Below are 22,103 nucleotides of genomic sequence, written 5' to 3'. Positions count from 1 at the left end.
TCTTTTTTGCATGTGAGTGACATATTACGACTTTTGCAACAAAACCACTCGGTGAGGTTGAGGCAAAGATCGTACTTTGTTTTAGAGTAACTTTGTTCAGTCACGTCTCTTGCATAACTTACATTACGTAATGCTCACACGTCGACTCACTATACTTATGTAACGTAACTTAAAAACAAAGTCTTGACTCCTGGTCAAACATGGAACCCAAACTGCAGTGTCTGGGGGTACAGTGTAGTGTATGACCCATCCAGACACCCTGACTCCCCTCTGACTTTGCTCTTTCTCACTCTGGAGCCCTGCTGCACCGGAGGGCCGCTTGAAGAAGTGAGGTCCACTGACCAGGCTGCTGTATTTGACGCCTTGGGAGTGCGAACGGGCTGTTAGATTTCAAGATATCTTGAATAGGACAGACCATCTTCCCCAGATGAATACTAGCAGAAATCTTTTTATTCAGACACATAAAACAGACCTACAGTTACATCAGCTCCCTGGCAGGAGTGCCTTGTGCTCATATGAGTAATAATCTTTGTCTGTCAGGGTGATGTTGTTATGGCATGGTTAAACATCGTTCGGAGGATGTCTGCTGGATGTTTGGCTTGGCAAATGAAATCATCAGAGCTTGCGAATGAGTACGTAGCATGAAACTGAGCGGATGAAATGCTGAGCGGCGCCTCGGGCTGGTACGTTTGCTTCTGCTGCCGTGCATCATTAGAAGTCTTAGACGGCTTATTTGCAAGTGCTGATTACTTCATTTGCTAATTGAAAACGTGATAAAATGTGATTTTGTGATAGCCACCATTTATAATCTTAAGATTTAGCTCAGCACACCAGTTTCTTTTGTTTTGAGCTGGGTGGTTGAGTCGGACAAATTGTCCTTTGGACCAGGAGTCAGTGTTGGTGTCTTTTATCCATGACCGGCATCAACAAACTGTGAAAAGCACTGACAAACATCCAGTTTTGCTTGGCGGCTTGTTGGACCAAAACGCTCCAGTATCAAAAAGAAGAAGCATTAAATTCATGATAAATACAATTAAACATAATAAATAACAAGACAAAGACACTGATGATGGACCTCAAATGGGCTCTGTGGAACTTCCGTGTTGTGTTGGAAGGCAGTCGTTAGTTTAAGTCAGCGAACTCTGGTTCTAAACTAATGTTAGCTCTCTGCATCCTTTGGACTGTCGTGGTGAATCTGACCTGAGTCAAGTAATCCAAAGGCTTGTATGGGCGACTGACAGAGACGGGGATGGTCTTTGTTTGCACAGCACGTTACAATCCGCTCACATACGGCCAATAAAGAGTGAATAATACACGTAAATCACTATAAATTGTTACACAGAGCCCCTTTAATGTATTGCATCCCGTTCCTAACGTTGTTAGTTTCACCAAAAAGAGCAAAGGTTTGCAGAGGTTTGTTGTGAACAGGAGAGGCTGAAATTATACTTGCTTTGCCTTTTAAGTGAACTGGGTGATCGGTGATTGACAGTTCTCCCCTCCGCCCCAGACATTAACACATGGATCCTTCCTTAAACCTGATTGGTTGAACGCACCGCTCGCTACGCTGTCATCATGGTCTTTGCTTGTGAATTTAAAGCAGCTAAAAGTACGACGGCCCCGAAAACATCACATTTCTTTCTCATTCCTTAAATCCAATCCAGACCCCAGTCCACCTGCTCAGACACGTTCATATCGGCACCCATCTTCCCTCCGCGCTGTAGTTCGGCTCTTTCCAAATACTGTAAATATCTCATTTCGCACCTCAGTGTGACGCCGGATGTGCTTGATTATTCCTGAATCAAACACTTTAATTGCTGTTTCCATTTTTATGGTTTTAATGCTGTCGAAAGATTGAACTGAATCAACTCAAAATCTCGAGAAGACTGTGAGATTTTATGATGCATTTAATTTAAATTGAATCAGAATTGGATTAAGTAGTTACACCCCTGCTGACGGGAACAACTGTGGCAATACTGACTGGAATAGCTGCAGAAAGCCTAGATATATGAATTCACGAGGCTTAGAAATGACATTCTGTTTAAAGAAGATTACTACTCATAACCATATATTAAAGATGATATATTATATTAGAGAAGGCAGAGATCCTTTCTGTGCTTGGTTTAAACCCGATACCTTACAGTGTGTCTACACAGGAGGCGTTTAAGCCCCATCCTTTCAGTCTGTCTCATGTGCGTCTGATGGAGCGGATCCACTTCTATTATAATCGATACTGCTGTCTATAGAGGCTGTGTCATGGCTCACGTTTCACTTGTGCCAAACACACATGAACCCAAAGTGTGTTATTACGTGTCGAGTCTAGTTTTCTTCCATTTCACATGCATAATTGTGGAAATTGTGTGGTGGTGGCAGATTGTGGTTGACATAATACTTTGCTTAAACCGACTGTATGAAAGACTCACTGTACTATTGTAGGGGCTTGTTAGAGCCGTGTGACCATACAGTTGTTCTTTGAGCTTATCAGCATGCTGTTAACCTAAATACTTACTTTTCCCTTGTGACATGCCACGCCCCTTTTGAGTGAAAACAGCCCCTCTAACTTGACTGGCGGTAAATGCAAATTCAATTTAATAGCATAAGATAAGAATACCTTATGGACTTTTAGCGATTAGAATCCCAAATCTGATGGCCAGACGGGCAAGCAGTGTCACGTTGTATTTGATCTGCGATCGGCGACATTATGGAGAAATGGTTGTTGAAAGTCTTTTCAGTCCCAGCCTCCATCAAAGTGGATGATCCTGGAACACACATCCACCTTATTGAATATCCAGGTAATTTTGCTGTCATCTATCATCTTTTCTGCCATTAGGACACTTTATTTTGCTGTTTTATAATCTGTCCAATGCGACTTGATTGTAAAATGATTATATCGCTGAGGCGAAGCAGAGCCACTGTCTCTGTTTTGACAGCCGTTTGTGCTTAATAACACGGCCGTTTACTATGAGCTGAGACAAGGTCAAAACAGGTCGGTTTTAGCTGCACTTCCAATGTTTCTATATGCCGATTACAAGGTTCATTATTCGCAGGTAGGTCAGCTCAGTTTATGTGTCTTGTTAACATTAAAAGACCCTCTCTGCCTGGTGGTCCGTGGTGTGGACTCTTCTGGTTAACTGAACTCTATTCTAAACGCTGGTGTTTTATGGTCACAGTACAAACTGTAGTTACAATTAAAATGTTTTGCATGTTTAAGATCTTAGTTTATTGTGTTAGCATGCTAACATTTGCTAATAAGCTCTGGACACAAAGTACAGCAGATGGAAATGTTATTTGTTTTAAAGGCATATATACCAAAAATGGACTTGTTACTTTTAAGGATACCAATCAAATTACACTTGTACCCTTGGTTACCAATTCACAATAAATTGAACATTGCCGAATGTACCTCACAGTGAAGCCAGCGCTGGGCTTGTTAATGCAGATTAAACCCCTTTATGAATCTGGTCGGAGAGGTTGTCGGTGGAGATAACTGAACATTTTCCACTGGCTTGATTTTTATAGCATTAGCCAAAACTCAGCTCTTGGCTGTGCCCAAGATTTCTTACCAACATGCAGTTCAGTACACTAAAAAAGTATGCAAGACTTTCTTTCACTGTGTCTGAAACCTTTGTATTATACCAAAAGGATCTGAACTGTATGTCAGTTATTTACTGGTAAACTATGTTATGCAAGCACCGTAATAGTGGCGACAACATAACAACATAACAGACAATGCTGGTGCCACTGCTTGTACCCTGGATATGGCTGAAGAGACACTGCAGCAGTTTGTTATACCGATATTGGCATCATATGTTTTACAACTGATATTACATTTTTGTTATAACATGGAGAGTAAAGTACTAAAAAAAGATACCCAACCCTCAAAGTATATGTCAAATTAAGATTTTAACTTAATGATGTCGCCGGATGAAAAATCAGAGGGGTTATCGTCTGGGAACCATGAATGTCTGAATCAACATTTTTGGCAATCCATTCTGCAGTTGCTGAGATATTTCAGTCTGGAAGAAATTGGAGGACTGACAGACCAAAATAGCCATTTCTGGAGCCGTTCTGCTGTCATGGCCAAAACTACACACATAAAGCATCACATGTAAAAAAAAAAAAAAAAAAAAAAAAATCCTAAAAAAAATGGCTGAAATAATCAAGCTCCCATTTAAAATCAAATCCAGCTGTGTTGACAGAAATAAAAGTGGTTCTGCTGCTGCCGAAGCTCCCGCTGTCATCTGCATGACAATAAGATGCACTTGAGTTTGTCTGTGAATGACAGCGGCTGCTCTGCTCTCACTTTCTGTCTGTCAGTGTGGATCCCTGCAGGCTGGATCAAGCTGAGACAACAAACACACTCTGCTCCTGTTGGATTTTATTGGTTTATCTTGAATTCTGCAGTTTTATGTTAACAGTCCTGTCGATGTCCGGTTATTCCTCATGACGGGGTTTTATTTTCTTGTATGGTGACATCACATCCTGTTTACTGTAACCACGGGGCTGAGATGCGAAGCCGCCGTCCCATTTCCAGGTGTGCTTTAACAGGTTTGCAGAAGCTCGGTTTCCAATGGCGACGTTGACAGTGTTTGGTTTATTCGGGGAGAGTTGTGATCAGGGTGTGATGTTGCATGTAAACAGCTGATCCCGAGAGAGCGAGCAGGCAGGCATCAGGATGGAGGGCGATCTGGGGAGGTGCCTTCAAGGAAACACACAAGAAGGCTTGTGAATATAAAGTGTCACAGCAGCAGTCCAGATGTTGTGATTCATCTCACCAGAATCTCACAGTTAAATCAGATTCATCACAGAGGAAATGTTCTTTAATTTTGTATATTCAGCCTAACTACTATTATTGCATGGACCAATAAATCTGGATTTGAGTGAATGAAGCCAAATGCAGTACAGGTCATTATAAAGCTATGAGGCTATATAATATTATTTATGCCCCCACTTTGTCCAATGGAAAAAAACAAAAACAATACAGGAACACTGTTAAATATGTTTTATTGGTGTGATACTATTGCAAATTGTTCTCGTTTTCACTAGCAAAGCTAAGAAAAAAAAAAAAATTCTGTGACTGACAACTGGGTCCTGGATACCATTTTACTAATCAGGACCTATGTCAGTAGTGTAAAGTAGCTATATAGACTTACTCAAGGACTGTAGCCGATGAAAAAGTTTAGTGTGTTGAATATAGGTGGATTTATTGACAGGTAGTTTATAGTTGCCCAAAACTAAGGATTGTTCAGATCTTTCAAAAGGATACTAAACTAACTGTAACCGTAATAACCGAGTCACAATAGAACCAATGTGCTTTATCTGATCAAACTGTTAAATTCAGTGGTAAAAAAAAAAAAAAAACTTATAGTGATTATATCCAAAAGGGCACATTTGTGTTTGTGCCTAATGGAGACAAACCATTGTGTCTTCTTTGTAACGAGGTGGTGGCACTGCCAAAGGCAAACAGTTTGCAGCAGCGCTTTGACACCAGACAGGGAGCCAAGATTGCTAACGTTAACCACCAAGGAAAGCAACAATTACAGGCAGCCTGCGCCCCCGACACAATACGTTCGCAAGTGTTAACAGCAAAAAGGTGACGAGGCTTGTGTTGAGAGAACTGGTTTGCACATGTTTTGATGATAACTTTACAGTTGTGTTATTGGGATAAATGACATGATAAATCGGCTCTAATGTAAGGATGGATACAAGATAAAGACTTTATTAATGTGACTGCTTTACCTTCAGATGGAGCCTTATTAGAATGTTTTCAGGTGCTACTTTCAACACGGATTTTAATTTTGTCACCTCGAGTATTTTGCTCTGAAACCATCAGCCTGTAAATGATGCAACTGTAGAGCAGCTGTGCAGGTTTAATGCACCTCGCTCATGTTCACATCATTACACTTGCGATGTGTTAATGATGCTAAAGAGAAAAAAAGAAATGTCTTAATGATGCCTCTCAACTCAACATATATTATTACAGTGTGACAAAAGCAAAAATGTTGTGAAAAGAAAATGGGTTTTGTGTGCTTCACACATTCTTTATTTTAATGTCATTAAATGTTATTAGCACCAACTTTTATGTTTATTAGTAGTTGTGTTATTTTATCAACTTCTACTGACAGGAGTTAAATAGAGGACCATACTATTTATTTAGCACATTATCATCAGACAAAGGTCACCGGTGCTCAGCAGGATTCAAACCCACGTCGCATCCAACCTGCACCTGAGGCTGATAATCATCGGCACTTTGATGTTGTTTTCAAAGAATATTGGCTGAAGCGAGCCGCAGTCAGACAGCTCGGCCAGACAGTTATCTGAGAGCCAGACAGTCGGATGTCTTTTCCAAAAACACTGAACACGTTTTTTTCTAAAGACACAAAATGTCTGACGCATAACTCGGGATGTTGAATTCCAAACACGGACAAACCACCGGGGATCTGACTCACGTCCCCTGAGCTGTCGCATCTGACATGTGCGGAGACTTAGAAACATTTACAGCTGTTAAACTGTGAGTCATGTCCGCAATTTTTTTTTTTTTTTTTTTTTTACAGGGAGTGAGAATTGATTTTAAAGGGTCTGTACCTCTCTGAGCAAAAGACAATGACAAATCTCTACATCCAGAGGGGTCAGACTTGACAAAAGCTGGGTTTAGACAGACAACACTGAAAGAAAAATGGTAGCTGCCATTCATTGCAGGGTTAGCGTGTACGGCCACTTTTTGCTGCATTTCAATGTGTTGTCATCCAATCAGAAAGCTTTCAAGTAGGGGCTTCCTGTGTACAGAGGCTTTGTTCTCGCTGCAGCGGCCCCGGGTTCGATTCCCGGTCTGGGACCCTTTGCTGCGTGTCACTCCCCCTCTCTCTCAACCTGTTTCCTGTCATTTCTCAAACTGTTCTGTCAATAAAGCCAAAAAATGAGAGAAAGCTTCCAAGTAGAATACTTGATGATGTGGCGCTTACAGTGATGTGATATTTACAGTGTTATACCAACAATCATTATCTGATTCTTTGCTACAATACATTTACAACCTTAAACTTACAATATAGTCAGTCGGAAGACATTGCTTCTGTATCCAACATTTTATGATGGGTATTTCATCAGATGTGCAGAAGCAGCATCAGATTACACACTGCAGTGAGAGGCATCTTTTTGCAGTCCGACTCACAAATGGGCAGAGAGGTGTGCTCAGGGTCACGCTCATCCATTATTCACTGTTTTCCATCCTTGAAGACACATTTCTGATGTTTGAGTTCGTTGGGAAATGCGTTTTGTTCCCCTTCATTTTGTTCTTCATGCTGGAGAGGAAAATCATCAATTTAAAGCTTAGTAAAAAATGAGGCTTTAATTTCTGTGCCACAGTACAGAGGGAGGCTGGTGAGAGAGTTTCGCTTTGGTCTCTTCTGTCGTCTCCACTCGGCTGTGATTGGCAGGAGATTATTGGTTGAAAACATGGAAATCAGACAGGAAGAGGGCAAAAAGTAGCCCCCCTGGTGAATTTGAGAGAAAAATCTGAAGCTTCAGAAGTTTTTCAAAATGAGTGGGTGACCTTGAAAGTCCTTTCTTTCTTTAACACCTAGCTTCATCAGTATGCCTTGGCACATCTCACCATCCCGAGGAAAACTTTTTGATGGAGATATGCAGGTGTAAAAGAAAGTGATTGTTATTCTTCTAGTCCTGAACAAATTCAGGTTTTACCCACAATACATGGTGATTTTTATTCACACAACCTTTGGAGTTGGTGAGAATGTCTGGTGTCAAGGTGATCGTGACAAACCCAACCCAGTTGTACGTTCCGGCAAAGCAATAGATAAGTTACAACTTACAACAATTCTTATGGTTCAATTTAAAAAAATGTTTCTCTTGTCACAACATCGCTCTGCACGTTCTGGTTAGATGTATGCACAGAAACCACTTGGTTAGGGTTGGGGAAACATCACGTTTTGGCTTCAGAATATCTTTTTTAGTTGCCTCCACAAACACGCTGGAAAGTGTCCTGAGGTCTCCTAGAAATATCCAGTGGTGTCATATTAACAGATGTTGGAACACTGTTTTCCCTCGTCAAATCTATCCAGTTGAAAGTTGAATTCATTTTCCTCTGGAAAGTTTCCTCTGTCCTGTCGAGTTTATTACTACAGCTTTTAGTTTTGCCGCTCAAATGTGCCACAGTATTTGTTACAGTGACAAAGCTGGTTGCATAGAAAAGTTTAAGATACTAGAAAGCTGCTAATTTTAGCAGAATGAATGCACCTTTTAATCCTGGGTACATCTGTATATTTGAATAATGCAACCTTTAAATAACAGGAAGAAAAAAAAACTGAGTTACTAGAAAAGGTTCACAACACAATCCAGTTCCACAATAAGTCTATGATCGATCATCAGCATCATCAGAGCAAGGCGATAGAGACTAAAATGCCAATATTTGCTCAATACATTTACACTTTTTATTACTGTAACTCCAGAGATATGTTGTGTCATTTCCATTTGACTTGATAATTAAACAGAAGCTTATATACAAGAGAGGAGGAACAAGTGTGAACGGCTCTATTGACAGTAATTTTTTTTTTTTTTCCATCATTCCCTACTCGAGGCCTAGAAGTGTGTTTTCAGAGCATTACAACAGCTCATGTGGAGGCTGCTGGCCTGAGAGTCCATTAGGTATCAAAGTATCAATGCCAACCAGTGTGAAAGGGCTTCATGGTACGACGGTACGCCCACGTGCTCCGCTCTGCAGGCTGGCAGGTTTTTTATCTGCATTCATTCAGCGCAGCCTCCTCTGCTGAAGGAAACACTGAGATAAAGGAAATATATCATAATATTACCGCCCAGTTTCCGTCATTACCCTCGAAGAATCAGCCCGTATCTTCTTCTTTCTTGCCTTTCATATTTTATTTAACTGCAGATTTCCTGACATAGTGTTCCTCTTTACACACAGGGGGGCTGTAGCTCTTCTGCTCGGGGAGCGAGAGTCTCATCTAAAATCCGACTGAGGATTCTTTCATCTGGATCAATCAGTACAGTGGAAAATGAATATGGATTGAATTATTGGGAAAATTTAGTCCAAGTTGAAATAAGTTTTTTCAAAGTTTTACATTGTAAAATAGCTGTAGAGGATTTTGTGTGTACATTTTTTTTGTCTCCGGTTTCTTTGGATTCTCTTCTCATCCCTGTCTGTTAAGGGTGTAGTTTCACCACATGAAGTGCGAAACGTTGAAATATTGTATCCCTGCCCACTTTATCCAATCAGGACAGAGAGCTCCATGTAGACGTGGTCCTGTGGTCCTGATTTGCATCTGTGTCTTGCGATTGTCGATGCTCGTTCATGTGGTGACGTAGAGAAGAGGGAGGGGACTGCTAACTGCAAAACAGGAAGTTAGCTAAAACAATGACGCCTACAGCAGCTTTGAATAGTTTCTAAGTCAACATTGCACTGAAGTATTAATTATCAACATTTCGTAATATTTTATTGAATGGGTATTGCTAGATAAAGTTATCTGGGAGGCATGATGTTTCCTCCAGAATGATTTTGCTTTTGCAAATTAGTTGTGTGTAAACATAATTTATTAGAAACAGGGTTAGCCGTCCACATCTGGGAGCTAATGGTCACATCTGGGGTTATGGCGTTATTGGAATATTTTTTAAAAGATTATAGGCTGCAGGCATTTGCTATACTTCCTTGTACCGTTGTAGCACTTCTTTGGCAGGTTGTGGGCCCGTCAGCTCTGCCATCTTGAAGGTTTTAAGATTTCCCCACAGTAACCTGATTGAGTCTCTTGTATATTAGAACGGTCTCTGGCATTACATCAGCCGCCAGATTGAAAGCCTGTGATGTCTGTCTCAGTTCAGACGCTTTATAATTATATCATCATGAAAGCACTGCTTGCAAACACTGCAACTCTGGGAGATTAATTTATGCGGAATTGGGCTAACATGATTATTGTTAATAGCTGATTGTGCAGCGGTGGTGTTGTCGAAGGGAAGAAAAGCGGTTGTTAGTTTTCCAATGTTTTGCAGCAGCAGGAGTTATTATGGCAGTGAGTAATGTCATGCCATTAGAGCTTGTCATTCAGTCGGAAGGTAAGTGGTGTCTGTGAGTGTGCGTGTGTTTGTGTGTGTGTGTGTGTGTGTGCGTGTGTGCGTGCGTGTGTGTGTGTGTGTGTGTGTGTTTTTGTGTGCGCATGAGGGGAGGGAGTGAAAAGAGAGAGCAGAGAGATGAGAGAGGCTGGAGACAGATAATGGGAAAAAAAAGATGGCTACCATTCGCAAAAAAAAACAACAAAAAAAACACACACAAAAAAACACACAAACACACACTCCGTAAAAACCACGGATTGTCGGCACATTCACACCACACACCACACACACACACACACACACACACACACACACACACACACACACACACACACACACACACAATGCCTCCTCTTTCAGCAGCCTGACAATAAAGACAGGGATGATTTCTGTCTGGGAAAAAAAAAAAAAAAAAAACTGTCAGTGTGGCTGCTCACTGGGGGATTTAATAGGAGAGGAGGAGGAAGGGGAGAGGAGGAGGACATGAGGACAACAAGGGGGGAAAGGGAAGGGGAGGACAGGGAAGAAAAAAGGGAGGAAAATGATGAAGACGGTAAAGGAATGGAGAGAGGACGTGGAAGAGGAAGGGAGGACGAGAAATAAGAAATGAGAAAGAAATGAAGAGTGCATTGAAGGGGGTGACAAGGAAAGGGCGATGAGAGGCAAGATGGGGAAAAGGTGGGGTAGGGAGAGCAGGAGAGGCAAAATAAGGACAAGAGGTAAAGACAAGAAACAGGAAGAAGAGGAGAGGAGGAAATAGAAGGTGAGCGTGAGGCAACAAACACAGAAGGAGAGAAGGGGAGAGAGAGAGCGAGAGAGAGAGAATGGAAGCAGGGATGGTAGGAAAGAGAAGAGGAGATAAACGCAGTTCAGGCAGCATTTCCTCTTCAAACGTGTCGACAAAATTCAGTTTCACAGCTTCTACAAACACTCCATCATTAACAGCACCGGATGAGGGGGTGGATAGATGGACGGACGGATGAATAAATGAAAAGATGGACAGATAATTGGATCGGTGGATTGAGTAAAATTCCTTTTTTTTTTAACACATACAACACGATCCTTCTGTAGTCTGATGCGCGTGAAAACGCGATTGAAGATTTTTTTTTTCAAAATAAGCGAAAAAAAAGCCCAGAGATAAGGAATGTCTCTTTGTTTAATTATAGATTTTAGAGGCAGAATTAATGGAAAAACTCAGCTGGCTCCCCTGACGCCTCCCCACCCACCCCCCTCCCCTCTCCTGATTAATTTGGGTAAATCCAGCTCTGTATGCGAGTTGGTACAGCTGTTTGTGTCTCAGCCTCAACACAAAGCTGCAGCCCGTCGGAGAAAACATTGAAGTCGAGGCTGCCTTAGCTCAAACTGTGGCAGATCTGTTTTTCTCTTGACCGATGCCTCCTCTGACGTTTTGATGCTGAAGTGAATTTAGGGCCGGAAATCGAAAAAGGTGCTTATGGTAAATGTTATCAGCTGAAGCAATACATTCGTCAGAACGTGTGCTCGATCGATCCCACTGCTCTCTCTCCAACACCAGCGCTGCCGAAGACGCGTACCTCGATGTCATCAGCGTTGAGTAAGGCGATTCTTAGATTTCTTTTTTGTCTCCGCCTCCGGATGTGCAGCCGCTCAAGAATGAAACGTGTTTCCTACCTTGATGTCATTGCATGTTATTCAAACTAGCTATTTCAACAGGGTAAAGGGCGCCCCGAAATATGGGTGCAGAGAGTTTTATGGGCGATGAAAAATGTTATGGTATTCTGAGTAGAACCAACACAAAAGTCTCCTTCATCTCCTTCCACCTGAGGATGTCTAGACCGAGAGGATTCACTGTTTTCTTGACGAAAATGTGACAGAAATGTTCACACAACCACTGGAAATGGTAGAAACTCAGGACTGATAGCAGATGTTTTATTTTTTGTTGTTTTTTGTTGCTCCTTTTATTTGGCTGGTTGGCCTGTCGAATTTGATGTCAGCGTGTTGCATGGATGATAAGGAACTGTGACGTATCATCAAGCCTCATTTAAAGCTGACTGACTAGTGAGAGTGGTACAAGGTTGGATGCTCGTAAGTGTTTTTTCATGTGTTTCGTGAAACTTTACAGCAGCGCAAGCTCAGACAGGGGGGTTCTCTTCCATGATATTGGCCTGTATGTGCGTTTGTGTTGCTGCTTAGTCGAAATGTACGTATCAGACACAAAGGAAACAGTAAAGCTATGTGTGGGGGAGGAAATGGTCAAGACGCAGGAGTTGATCTGCTTGTCAGCATCCAAGGGCAGCTTCTTGTCTCTATCAAGAGAATGAGTTTTGCTGAAATGACTGCCAGCTGTCACTGGTAGATTTTATTCGCTTTAGCTAGCTAATAAAAGCCTCTTGGCTGATAGAAAGCACAAGTGAATTTGAAACTTTTAGATGTCTGCTTCAGAAGGTATTTGTAATAAGAACTCAGCCTTCGAATGAAATTGGCCATTGTCCACCGGACGACAGCCACGGCCTCCTGATGTCCCGACGGGAAGACGGGCGAGACAGAATGTTGCATGGCAAGAGGTTTTGTCTTCATAATTGCTAATCTGGCACTGTGGCCATAATAACAGAAAATAAACGGGTTATGTAGTCACAGTGTTTGCTTCATGCTTCATGTTCAAGGATTGTTGACCAGATGATGGTAAGCTGAGATGCCACAGCTCCACAAAAGACATAAATCTGGTTATTTGACCACAAGGGCTTGTGGGTAAATCAGGCATGTTTGTAATAAAAGCAGGACAGAGATAAGTGAGCAGTGTCTCTGGAGAGCAGAGATCACACCTACAAGGTTGACACTGGAAGAGAATATTTGTGGATTTCAAGTCATCCTGGGTAACAATACAAAGCAGAGCCTCTAACTATCGGCTAACACTTAATGTTACTGTCCTGTTTTTCTAACGTCACTTGTGACACCATTCAAGATCTTGATTGATATTCTGAACCTTTGCCTCGGAGGTAGCGCTAAATCCAGGTAGCTACTGTGGGTAATGAGCAAATAAGCCAGGTTAATTTAGAATAATTTCGTGATCTTTGGATAACAGTGTGTTTTCCATCTGGTTATAGTTTTATCACCTTGTGGTCATGACAGAACAATCTGCCTTTCTCAGTATATTGGCATGAACGTCTTACTCTCATGAAAAACAAAAGGAAGATTTGTTAAGGGATAACGATGTTTGCTTTTCAGACATTACTGCATCGATGCTGTGAGAAAATTACTGTTTGTTTTCTTAAGATGTTGCCCATTATAACAATATAATTTGTTATCCAAAGAAAATATGATTCTTAACTATCTGTAATGAGCTATTATCGTGAGACAACAGAGAGAAATATTGCAGCTTTTCTGCTGTTTCTTCGTATTACTGTTATCTTGCGGAGTGCCTTTCTTATTTTGTTTTCGGAGCATCACATCTGTGATTTTTTTTTCCAGCTAGAAATATGAAATGCTAAAACATCTCGTCTTTGGTGATTCTCTAACTGACTCTGTGAGAAAGGATGGGGGTGGATTTTGTCTCAAAGCAAGTGAGGAAGACAGACTCAGTGTTTGTGCACGGCTCCAGGGTCCATGCATATTTTAGTGTTATTTGGGTCTTTGTGTACTTCGTTCTCCTGTGTGGTTTAGTTAAAGCAGTAATACTCGATTTTCTCTATTCTTCAGAAGTGCTCACAAAACCAGATATTGGAGACTCGGGGAAGGAATACAACAGCTGAAATCGATGATCGCAGAAGCTCGAGGCGGGAATGGTGATGCAGAGTTTTAATCAGCATCCGTTCCTGAGAGGAGAGAACGATGAGCTGAGAAAAAGACACAGCCAGTTGCGCACGGATTCACCAGATGGAGTTCTCATAATCAAACAACAAAGTCAATCGTTGCGAAATTACTCAAGAGCATTTTACGGTCTGGTTGAAGTCAGTCATTCATGCCCCCCTCCAATATTTATTTTTTAATCACTTCGGTAATCATCAACCAACCCAGTGTCAATCTAAACAGTATAACAGACCCTCCGGTCAACTGTACCACCGCCTGCCTTCTGTTTTCAAGTTAACTAAAATAACTTGAAGATAACTAAAAATACTACATCCACTGCTGTTTTCAAAATCAAAGCACCAAACTTACTTGGTTAGGTTTGGAAAAGATCATGGTTCTACTGAAAAAACTAGTTTGTCCTGAAAGTCTTTTGAATAATCTACCAGCCGTTTCCGACCTCCTCCTGATTCAGACTTTCTGGCACTTTAAATGGTGTTCGTACACTGTTCTTGTCATTCTCGCCCCCTGCTGGTGCTGTACCCTCATACACACATGTACTTTCTAGTGGATTAGTGGGTCCATTACACTTTTTTGAGAGCCTCATGAGGTCGGAGAACATTTCACTTTGTCAAGTGCTTTGTTTAATTACCAGAACCTCAGCAGCTTCTTCCCTTCTTCCATGCTAGGCTAAATTACCCAAGTTGATATATAGCTTTATTTGTCATCAGTTCATCAAACTACCAGACTGAAAACATTAGATTGTCATTGCATGCTAACATTAGCATTAAGCTTAAAGCATCACTTAAGTACATGACTTGCTAGCGTGGCAGTCAAGTCTGGTGCAACACAAATCAGTAGTTTCACTTAATGTTGCATCATTTGACATCGTTAGGCCTGTTTCTTTAATGCTGAAGCTCCCCGCAGTTCTATTTACTTGCTGTAATTTTTCTGTGCATATTGTAGGATTTTTTTAATTAAGAAACGGCGTGAGAAAGGATGATTTGTTTGAAGCATTAAACACACGGGGGAGTCTGCTTGTGTTTTTTTTATTGTTGTTTTGCTGTGTGACTCCGCGTCCTGGCTGACTATAGCCGCTGTGTAAATTGCCATGAAGCGTTGTTGTTCTGGGCGTCTGAGGGAGAGAAAAGGCGTTAGCGGCAGAACAGAAATCACTGGGGATCGTGATTCTTCTTTTATAGTTAATTTGCTTTGTGATTTGGTAGAAGAAGTCCTGGGTGGTCTTCGTCAGCAGCTGTGTGGGAGTTAACAGACGCTTTCACGAAGCACGGGGGGATCATCTCTCTTCTGTTTTATGACTATTTTGCGCAATAAATTTGCATTGTTTATCAAGGTTTTAACATTGATGCGTCGAAACAAAGCCCCTCATAATACCTGGAGTAGAGACACTGTCATCTCGGGACACAGAAGAATAGAAAACTAAACCCTGAATCTTGAAGTGTTGGTGAGTTCCCTCTCCCACGCTGGTACCAGACGAGGGAAAAGTGATTGTTTCACAAGTCGTAAGCAAATGCTTGCAACTTTATAGGGACACAGGGAAGGACCACAGCAAATATTTTCACATGAACGTTCATTTTTATTTGTTCCCTTAATTTAACTGACACTAACTGAGACTCTCGCACGTTGCATTGACAAACAGCAGTACAGCAGATCAATAAGATAATCACTGAGAAAATGTCAGTGAAACATTAATGAAAGAATCTTGTCCCGATCAATTTTATCTCGCTCCGATTTTGTTGATAGCCTGTCCACGCTGCTGGAGATGCACTTGTGACTTTGGCCTCTGTAGAAGGAGAGCAGCAGATTGATTTTTTTTTTTAAAGAAAAGAGCAGTGCACCTTGGAGTCTTACTGAGAAGTGAGAAAAAAGAAGTCGTCATTTGAGATAGACCTGTGCGAGTAAGTGATTGATCTTCATAATAACACAACAGAAGCACAACTCCTTTATATGGGACACCAAACGCCGCAAAAAGAGCACTGTGCTGGACTTGACAAAGCGCTGCTGTTTTCTGGAGTATTTAGAGATTCGGCTCTGTGAGAAAACGTTTTTTTTTTTTTCTTCTTCTTCTTTTCATTTTTTTTCAAACTGGGAAATCACTCAAGAATATTGTACAGTGAGTTATCTGTCAAGCCTGTAATCTTTATTGAGTCATAACGGCGAGAGAAATCCTTCATCGCTGATTGCTGCTGCTCTCTCAGCAGAATTATTTCCCAGAGCTGTTGTAATTGGGACCATAATAAGTGGTGAAGATAAGAGTAAGGCTCTTATAGGCACCAATGACTTACTATTTCATTACGTGTAACCATGGTGATGACAGCGGTTAAGATCACTCACGCACTTTGAAAAATGAAAAATGATATTCTTGGTTTTATGAAACAGACACCAGAAACAGTAGAAACATGATGGGACACAGGTCTCTCTGTGTATCTGCTAGAGGTCTTCACGGACTTCAGTTTGGATCGGATCTAATTATCTTCGGTTGTGTTCTGACAGGATCTGACTGCCTGTGGTTCCCTTTTGGAAGACTTCTACCTCAAGTGTACAAGAAAGCCAATCATCGATCACTGAAGTGTGTGTACGGCTTCAAATCCTATCAGCGATAATGTCTACTACACATGACAAGACAAGATGAAAAAACAAAAAAGCAAAGTGTTTTTAATAAGATGGTGAGAGGACACACAGTCATTTGAAAGATAACATGTCTTTCCCTAATTACATCCCTGAAAATGACCAAAGTTTGATGTATCAGTTTATTTATATTAACAAAAGAACCCAACATCACTCGAGTAACGTTGTCTCTGTACCTACCAACACCTCATATAACACAGATCATTTTTAAATACAATCGTTTTTTGTTTGGAGGTAGCTCTGCTTCAGTTTTTAGAAACTTAATATTCTCCTGCAGCTTCCTTCGCCCACTGCGGCGGTCCAATTGTTTGGCTTTCAAAAACAAGAAAAACTGTGTAAACGTGGACCAGACTGGAATCGTTTGTCTAAGTCAGGCTTTTCGTAGCCTCCGGGACATTTTGCAGCTCTTTAAAAAGTTTGATTGTGTTGTTGCCTACTGCTTATAAAATACCAGACAGTCACTGTAAGAGTTTAAGCAGCTTGCAGATTGTCTTCGGGATGTTTTGGCAGTGAGTCAAATGTTTATTTGGATCAGAAATATGGCTTTAAAGTTGCACTGTGTTACCTATAAAAGGAGAAATGACACATTTTCCTCACTCAAATGAGAGCTCAACAGAATGCACTGCGGCTCTGTTGCACTGTTGCACACATTCTAATGTGGGAATTTGCTGATGCAGCCTTACCTCGTCTGTTATGAGCATGGCTAATGTTAGGGAACACATGGATGTAAATATACTGGAGACTAATGACCCTTAATCAGTCAGGTCACTGCCAAATACATGCGTTGTTAAGTTATAACATTCATCATGGACAGAGGGAGCATTTAAAATGTGTTCTTGGAGATCTCCTGTAGAGTGTTTCACAGAGTAGGTGCCATTTCCTGTATTCTGGTTCTGTTTAACAGGTGGATTGACACTTTTATCTGGATAAACTAGCATGAGAAAGATTATGAGTACCGGTACAGTTTTATCACAGATTTGAATATATTAAAAAGCTTAAAGTACAGAAATATATTTCATGGCTAATTTTATAATAGCTTCATGGCCCTGGCCCCCTGATATATAAACTAGCAAAAGATTTAGAATCCAACACATCGAGCCAAAAGAAAATTAATTAAACATGTAAATTGATGCGACGATTATCTAGTCAGTGTTGGTGCTTTTGCCGCTCTTTATTGAATGAATTTCATAACCCGGCACAATTATCAGGGGCCCAGTTTTATCAACTAATGTAATGGTGGCACTGCAGTAACCACTGGAAGATTTAGAGATGATAAAAAAGATTAAAAGCTAGAGCTCACCTCTGCTTTATACCCCTCACCCCGTTCTGTTTATATAACTTGTTCACGCAGCCCTTTCTCTCTTTCCCTTTCAGTCTTGTTTGCCATCATACTCTCTTATCTTCCAACCTCATACACCCTCACAGTGCCCCGTAACTGTAACCAAAGACAGAGAATTCCTTAAAAATCACACAGGCTGACTTCAAAGATTTATTCCAGTATTTGTCCTAGAAAACTTATTTTGTTTACTGCATGAACAAACCTCTATGGGTCATATTTTGCCAAAAGAGATTCGGGAAGCTCGGACTCTAACAAAAAAAGCTGCTGAATGAGATGAGTTTGTTTTTGAAAAGCTGTCTGCCCCTCCCTAATAATCAGTCTGCTTTTTCCAAAAAGAGCTGGCGGGTAAACTGCTCAGTGAAAAACTGACAAAGGACAAAAAAGTGAGAATGACACTCAGGTTGTTGTTTGCTCTTTATAGTCTTGTTAACGTTTCAGATGACAAAAACAATCTGCATATCGCTGAACCTCTTTTGGAGACGCTGAACCTCACATGAGACTTCAACAGCGCGCAAAATCTAATTTGTCATGTCAAGAGAGAAACCGTTATTGTTGCTATAGTCACACTGGATGAGCTCCAGTAATGTTGCCTTATTATACTGTTGCCTTATTATACTGTTGCAGATTTTTTGCCAAGTCGTTCTGTGCAGAAGTGGCAGCTAATTATAATGTGTAGCTCCTGTATATAAGTGTTGTAAGAAAACAGTTTCTCATCCCAGAAACTCGAGCGAGGGTGAAGTTTTCTGCCTCATATAGATGAATTTTAATCGACAGGGTGAAAAAAGAGGTTGTTCTCAGTCTGGATGTAGTTGAGAGATGATTAGCTGCCACTCAATATTAGGAAGTTGGTAAGTGCACACTGCGGATAGAATAATGAATGGTGTGACATTTGGAGAAAATGCCTCCTCTTCTAAAGTGTCCTTCCATTATGCAGCGTTCAAATAATCAGATGCCAGTCAGACTCAGAAATATTAGAACTACATTAATGATCTTTTTACTTCTGTATTTTTCTACCTTTTCTATATATCTCTCCTCTTCCCTTTTCTCTGGAGGTATGAATTTCATTCAGTCTGATGAAATATAGCTGAATGTGCTGAAAGATTGATATGGAGAATAAAGTCAAATTGAAGTGAAGTCACATATTACTATGGGTGACTGTTTCTTTCTCTGATTTCTAATGAATCCTCTTCTTTTCCCTCCAGGTGGACCCCATGTTCACGGTGCCAGCTCCCCCTGCTCCAGGCCACCCCGGGGCACCCGGGTCCTCTCTGCCCTTGGCCCCTACCTTCTCCCCCCCAGCCCTGCCCACCTCTAACCCCAAGCAGCTGGTGGTGAGGACGAGGTCTATAGGCACCAACACCCAGGATGGAGGCGTCTCAGGGGCACTGGAGGGCGACTCGGCCTGTCTGGGACCCTGCCAGCCCGGGACCAGCGTCAATCTGGAGGGCATCGTCTGGCATGAGACTGAGGAAGGTGAGGCGTGTTGTGTTATACTGTTGAACTCTACGAGCGCAGCTTTAAAGTGTTGGTTGTGCCAAATGATATGAGTAAGCTATATTTTCTATGGTATCAGCAATACTTAAAGATTTCTGCAGGCCCTCAATACAGTGAAGGGAATTAACGTTTTTCTTTCATGGATATTCTTATTAGAATTACAGTTTAAACATATTGCTGTGGAGTACTTCAGATGTCTTTTTTTAAAGTTTTAATATGACAAGCAAACCCTGCCTGTCCCCCACTGTCACTTGTCACTGAAAAACATACATTCTAAGAGTGTTTATCCATCCTCAAAACAGTCACTGGCTTCCATCCATTCAGTTGCTTTGGTAAAATAACTTTGCAAAAGTTGTGATCACAGTAAATTCATTCCGATGAAGCCTTGAAATGTTAAGCCCAATGGTGACTGAATCTGCCACGCTTGGTTGCCAAACTGACTCAACTTCAGGCCAATTTTCGGTGCCGACATTGGCCCAAAAACCGGCCCAACTGCTTTAAGAGGATCGTGTCTTCAGTCCAAATCAGCCAAAATCCACAACTGCAGTCTGCAACAGGCACGCCTTGGCTGACTACCCTCATCTTCGATTTTTCAAAAAATCCTTTTAATGGCAGATATCTGACAAAAATGATGCTCACTGTGAAGAATGAAAGTGGATTTTAAGGAGAATCTTTAAGTTTTCCTATCTTTTTATTGCGTTTTTTATTTTGTTATTTTTTTGGTGTTTTATAACTTTGTTATTAAAGGTTTCATGTACATACAGTTGAAGGGCTCAGTGGACCAATGACCCCCATCTAGCCACAAAAACTGAAATTTGAAAACGTAACAGTGCCAGCTGCTGAGATCGCTTTGTAATTTGTAACCAATGGCCAAAAGAATGCAACAGTACTGTTAATGTCCTTAAAACTGTCAGTGCGGTGATTCAGTTTCACCTTGTGTGTGCTCTAGTTTGTTCACTGTTGAATAAGCCGCGATACAAACATAGTGAAAGTAATGAAAAGTAGCTGAACACGAGCGTCTGAGTGCCTCCAGAGACGCAGTGTGTGATCTGTGATGTGACGATGTGGAAAGTCTCATGAGTCAAACGTGGGTAAATAAAATACTTTTGTCTCGCCTGAGTGAAAGCCAAGATGGTGGAAATGCATGAGCAGCTTTCCTGATCCGTAAGCTCCACTTGACTTTGACAAAAGGCTTTTTTTTTTTTTTTTGCCTTGACGTGTCGAAAAGCTCAGACTGACTTCCCCTTCAGTGCGCTCTGTCAGGCACGGCGCTTTTTAAATTTCCATTGTTTTCACATTTGAGGATGAGTGGTCGTCCTGCCCATTCAAGCCATGACTCTGAACAGACTGAGACGCTGACAATCACAACAGATGAAACTATTTTTTACCCAAAAGCACTTGAGCCAAGAGGTGTGAAAATTCAGCAAGCAAATGCTTTGTTTTGGTCCTCCCCATTAAAACTAAAGACAGCCTTGTTTGCAGGAGAGGCTGTAATTGGAGAATCTTTATTTAGAAGCTGTGGAGGGACAACATCCAAAATATAAGACAGCTCCGGGTAAACAATCTGTCTCTGGAATCAAAGCTGAGTAAATGTTTCTATCTCCTCGGAAGTGGCTCTTCAGGTTGACTGGATTGTTTTGAGTTTCCAAAGTGAGGTTGACTGTCCTCTGTTAGCAGAACAGCAGCGCCAGTTGTCAGACGGAATAACTTCAACTGCTGCTGCTTTTCTTTAACGCCTGAAACTCTTAATCAGAAGATGGAGTTGGTGCAGTGAATCCTTCTCCAGCGGTTCTTTGGCTCCTAGCTGACGACTTTGACTCGAGTTGATGAAGGGAGAGGTTTTGCTCTTTTGTTTTCAGGTGACCTGTTGAGCATCCTTTTGTGGACATTCAAGTAATGACTCCTGAGGAAGTTCTGCGCAACATTACAGTATTCCTACACCTCTGCGGTCAGGATCTGGTGCTGTTGGTGTCGGCAATCTGACAGATTTAGATTGTGATAGAATGTAGCTCTTCTTTGGGTAGCGTTGTAAATAACGCGATGGGAGTTACAGCTAGCAATGAGCAGCTAGTGCCAAAAAAGAGCCATCATTTAAGTTGCAACATGTAAAATATGAGTTTAAGATGTTCTAAAGCACATTTATGTATTGTATTTCAAAGACATTATTTCTATATAGAAGTCTAAGCACCCTGTAAATCACTGTGGTACTGTATTCCCTTTCCTCAAAGTGACCTCTGACCTCTGTGTTATGGATGGTCTATTTATAGTAAATCACTGGTGAAGATTTTGAGGCGGTGCTGTCGGTGAAGTCACAGAGTTTTGTTTCTGATTTTCAAAAACTGATGCAGTTTTGACGAGCGTTGTCACTCGTCAAGGTGAAGTGGAGACACCTTTAATTTGTAAAACAGCTGCTCTCATTCTGTATCCCTCTTAATGTAGTTGACTGCATTTCATAAGTGTTTTAAAGACCCTGTCAAGTATTTATGTTGTCACCGTTGTTGTCGATGTGTATTTTACAAAGAGAAATTTCACTATAATACTCAATATCTTGTGTACTTTTGATTTGCCTGAGTGACAGTCAATAATACATCCTCTCCTTCAGTCTCTGAAGTGAGTGAAAAGCAGACAGAGGATACAACGTCTCTTGCAACTTCTCTTGTTGGTTTTCTGTTCACAGTGACCTATTCTCTCTCCCTAAACTGAACCAAGTAGTTACTGAATTTGAGCCTTATTGCCAAACATTAGCCATTATGCTCCTTTCATGTATTTTGTTACTGGAGGACAAAAA

General features: G+C 41.2%; 1 protein-coding gene across 2 annotated transcripts in view; it reads left to right on the top strand.

Moving 5' to 3' along the window:
* znf608 (zinc finger protein 608) overlaps window positions 1-22,103 on the top strand; it is a 48,510-nt gene that overhangs the window by 4,426 nt on the left and 21,981 nt on the right. For both annotated transcript variants that reach the window (XM_037099463.1, XM_037099464.1), the window contains exon 2: window positions 19,024-19,294. In XM_037099463.1, coding sequence (XP_036955358.1) covers window positions 19,024-19,294 — 271 coding nt within the window. The remainder of the gene's footprint in view (window positions 1-19,023; window positions 19,295-22,103) is intronic.

Source organism: Acanthopagrus latus, chromosome 5 (genome assembly GCF_904848185.1).
Source record: "Acanthopagrus latus isolate v.2019 chromosome 5, fAcaLat1.1, whole genome shotgun sequence".
NCBI lineage: Eukaryota > Metazoa > Chordata > Actinopteri > Spariformes > Sparidae > Acanthopagrus > Acanthopagrus latus.
This window is presented reverse-complemented; position numbering and strand designations above follow the sequence as displayed.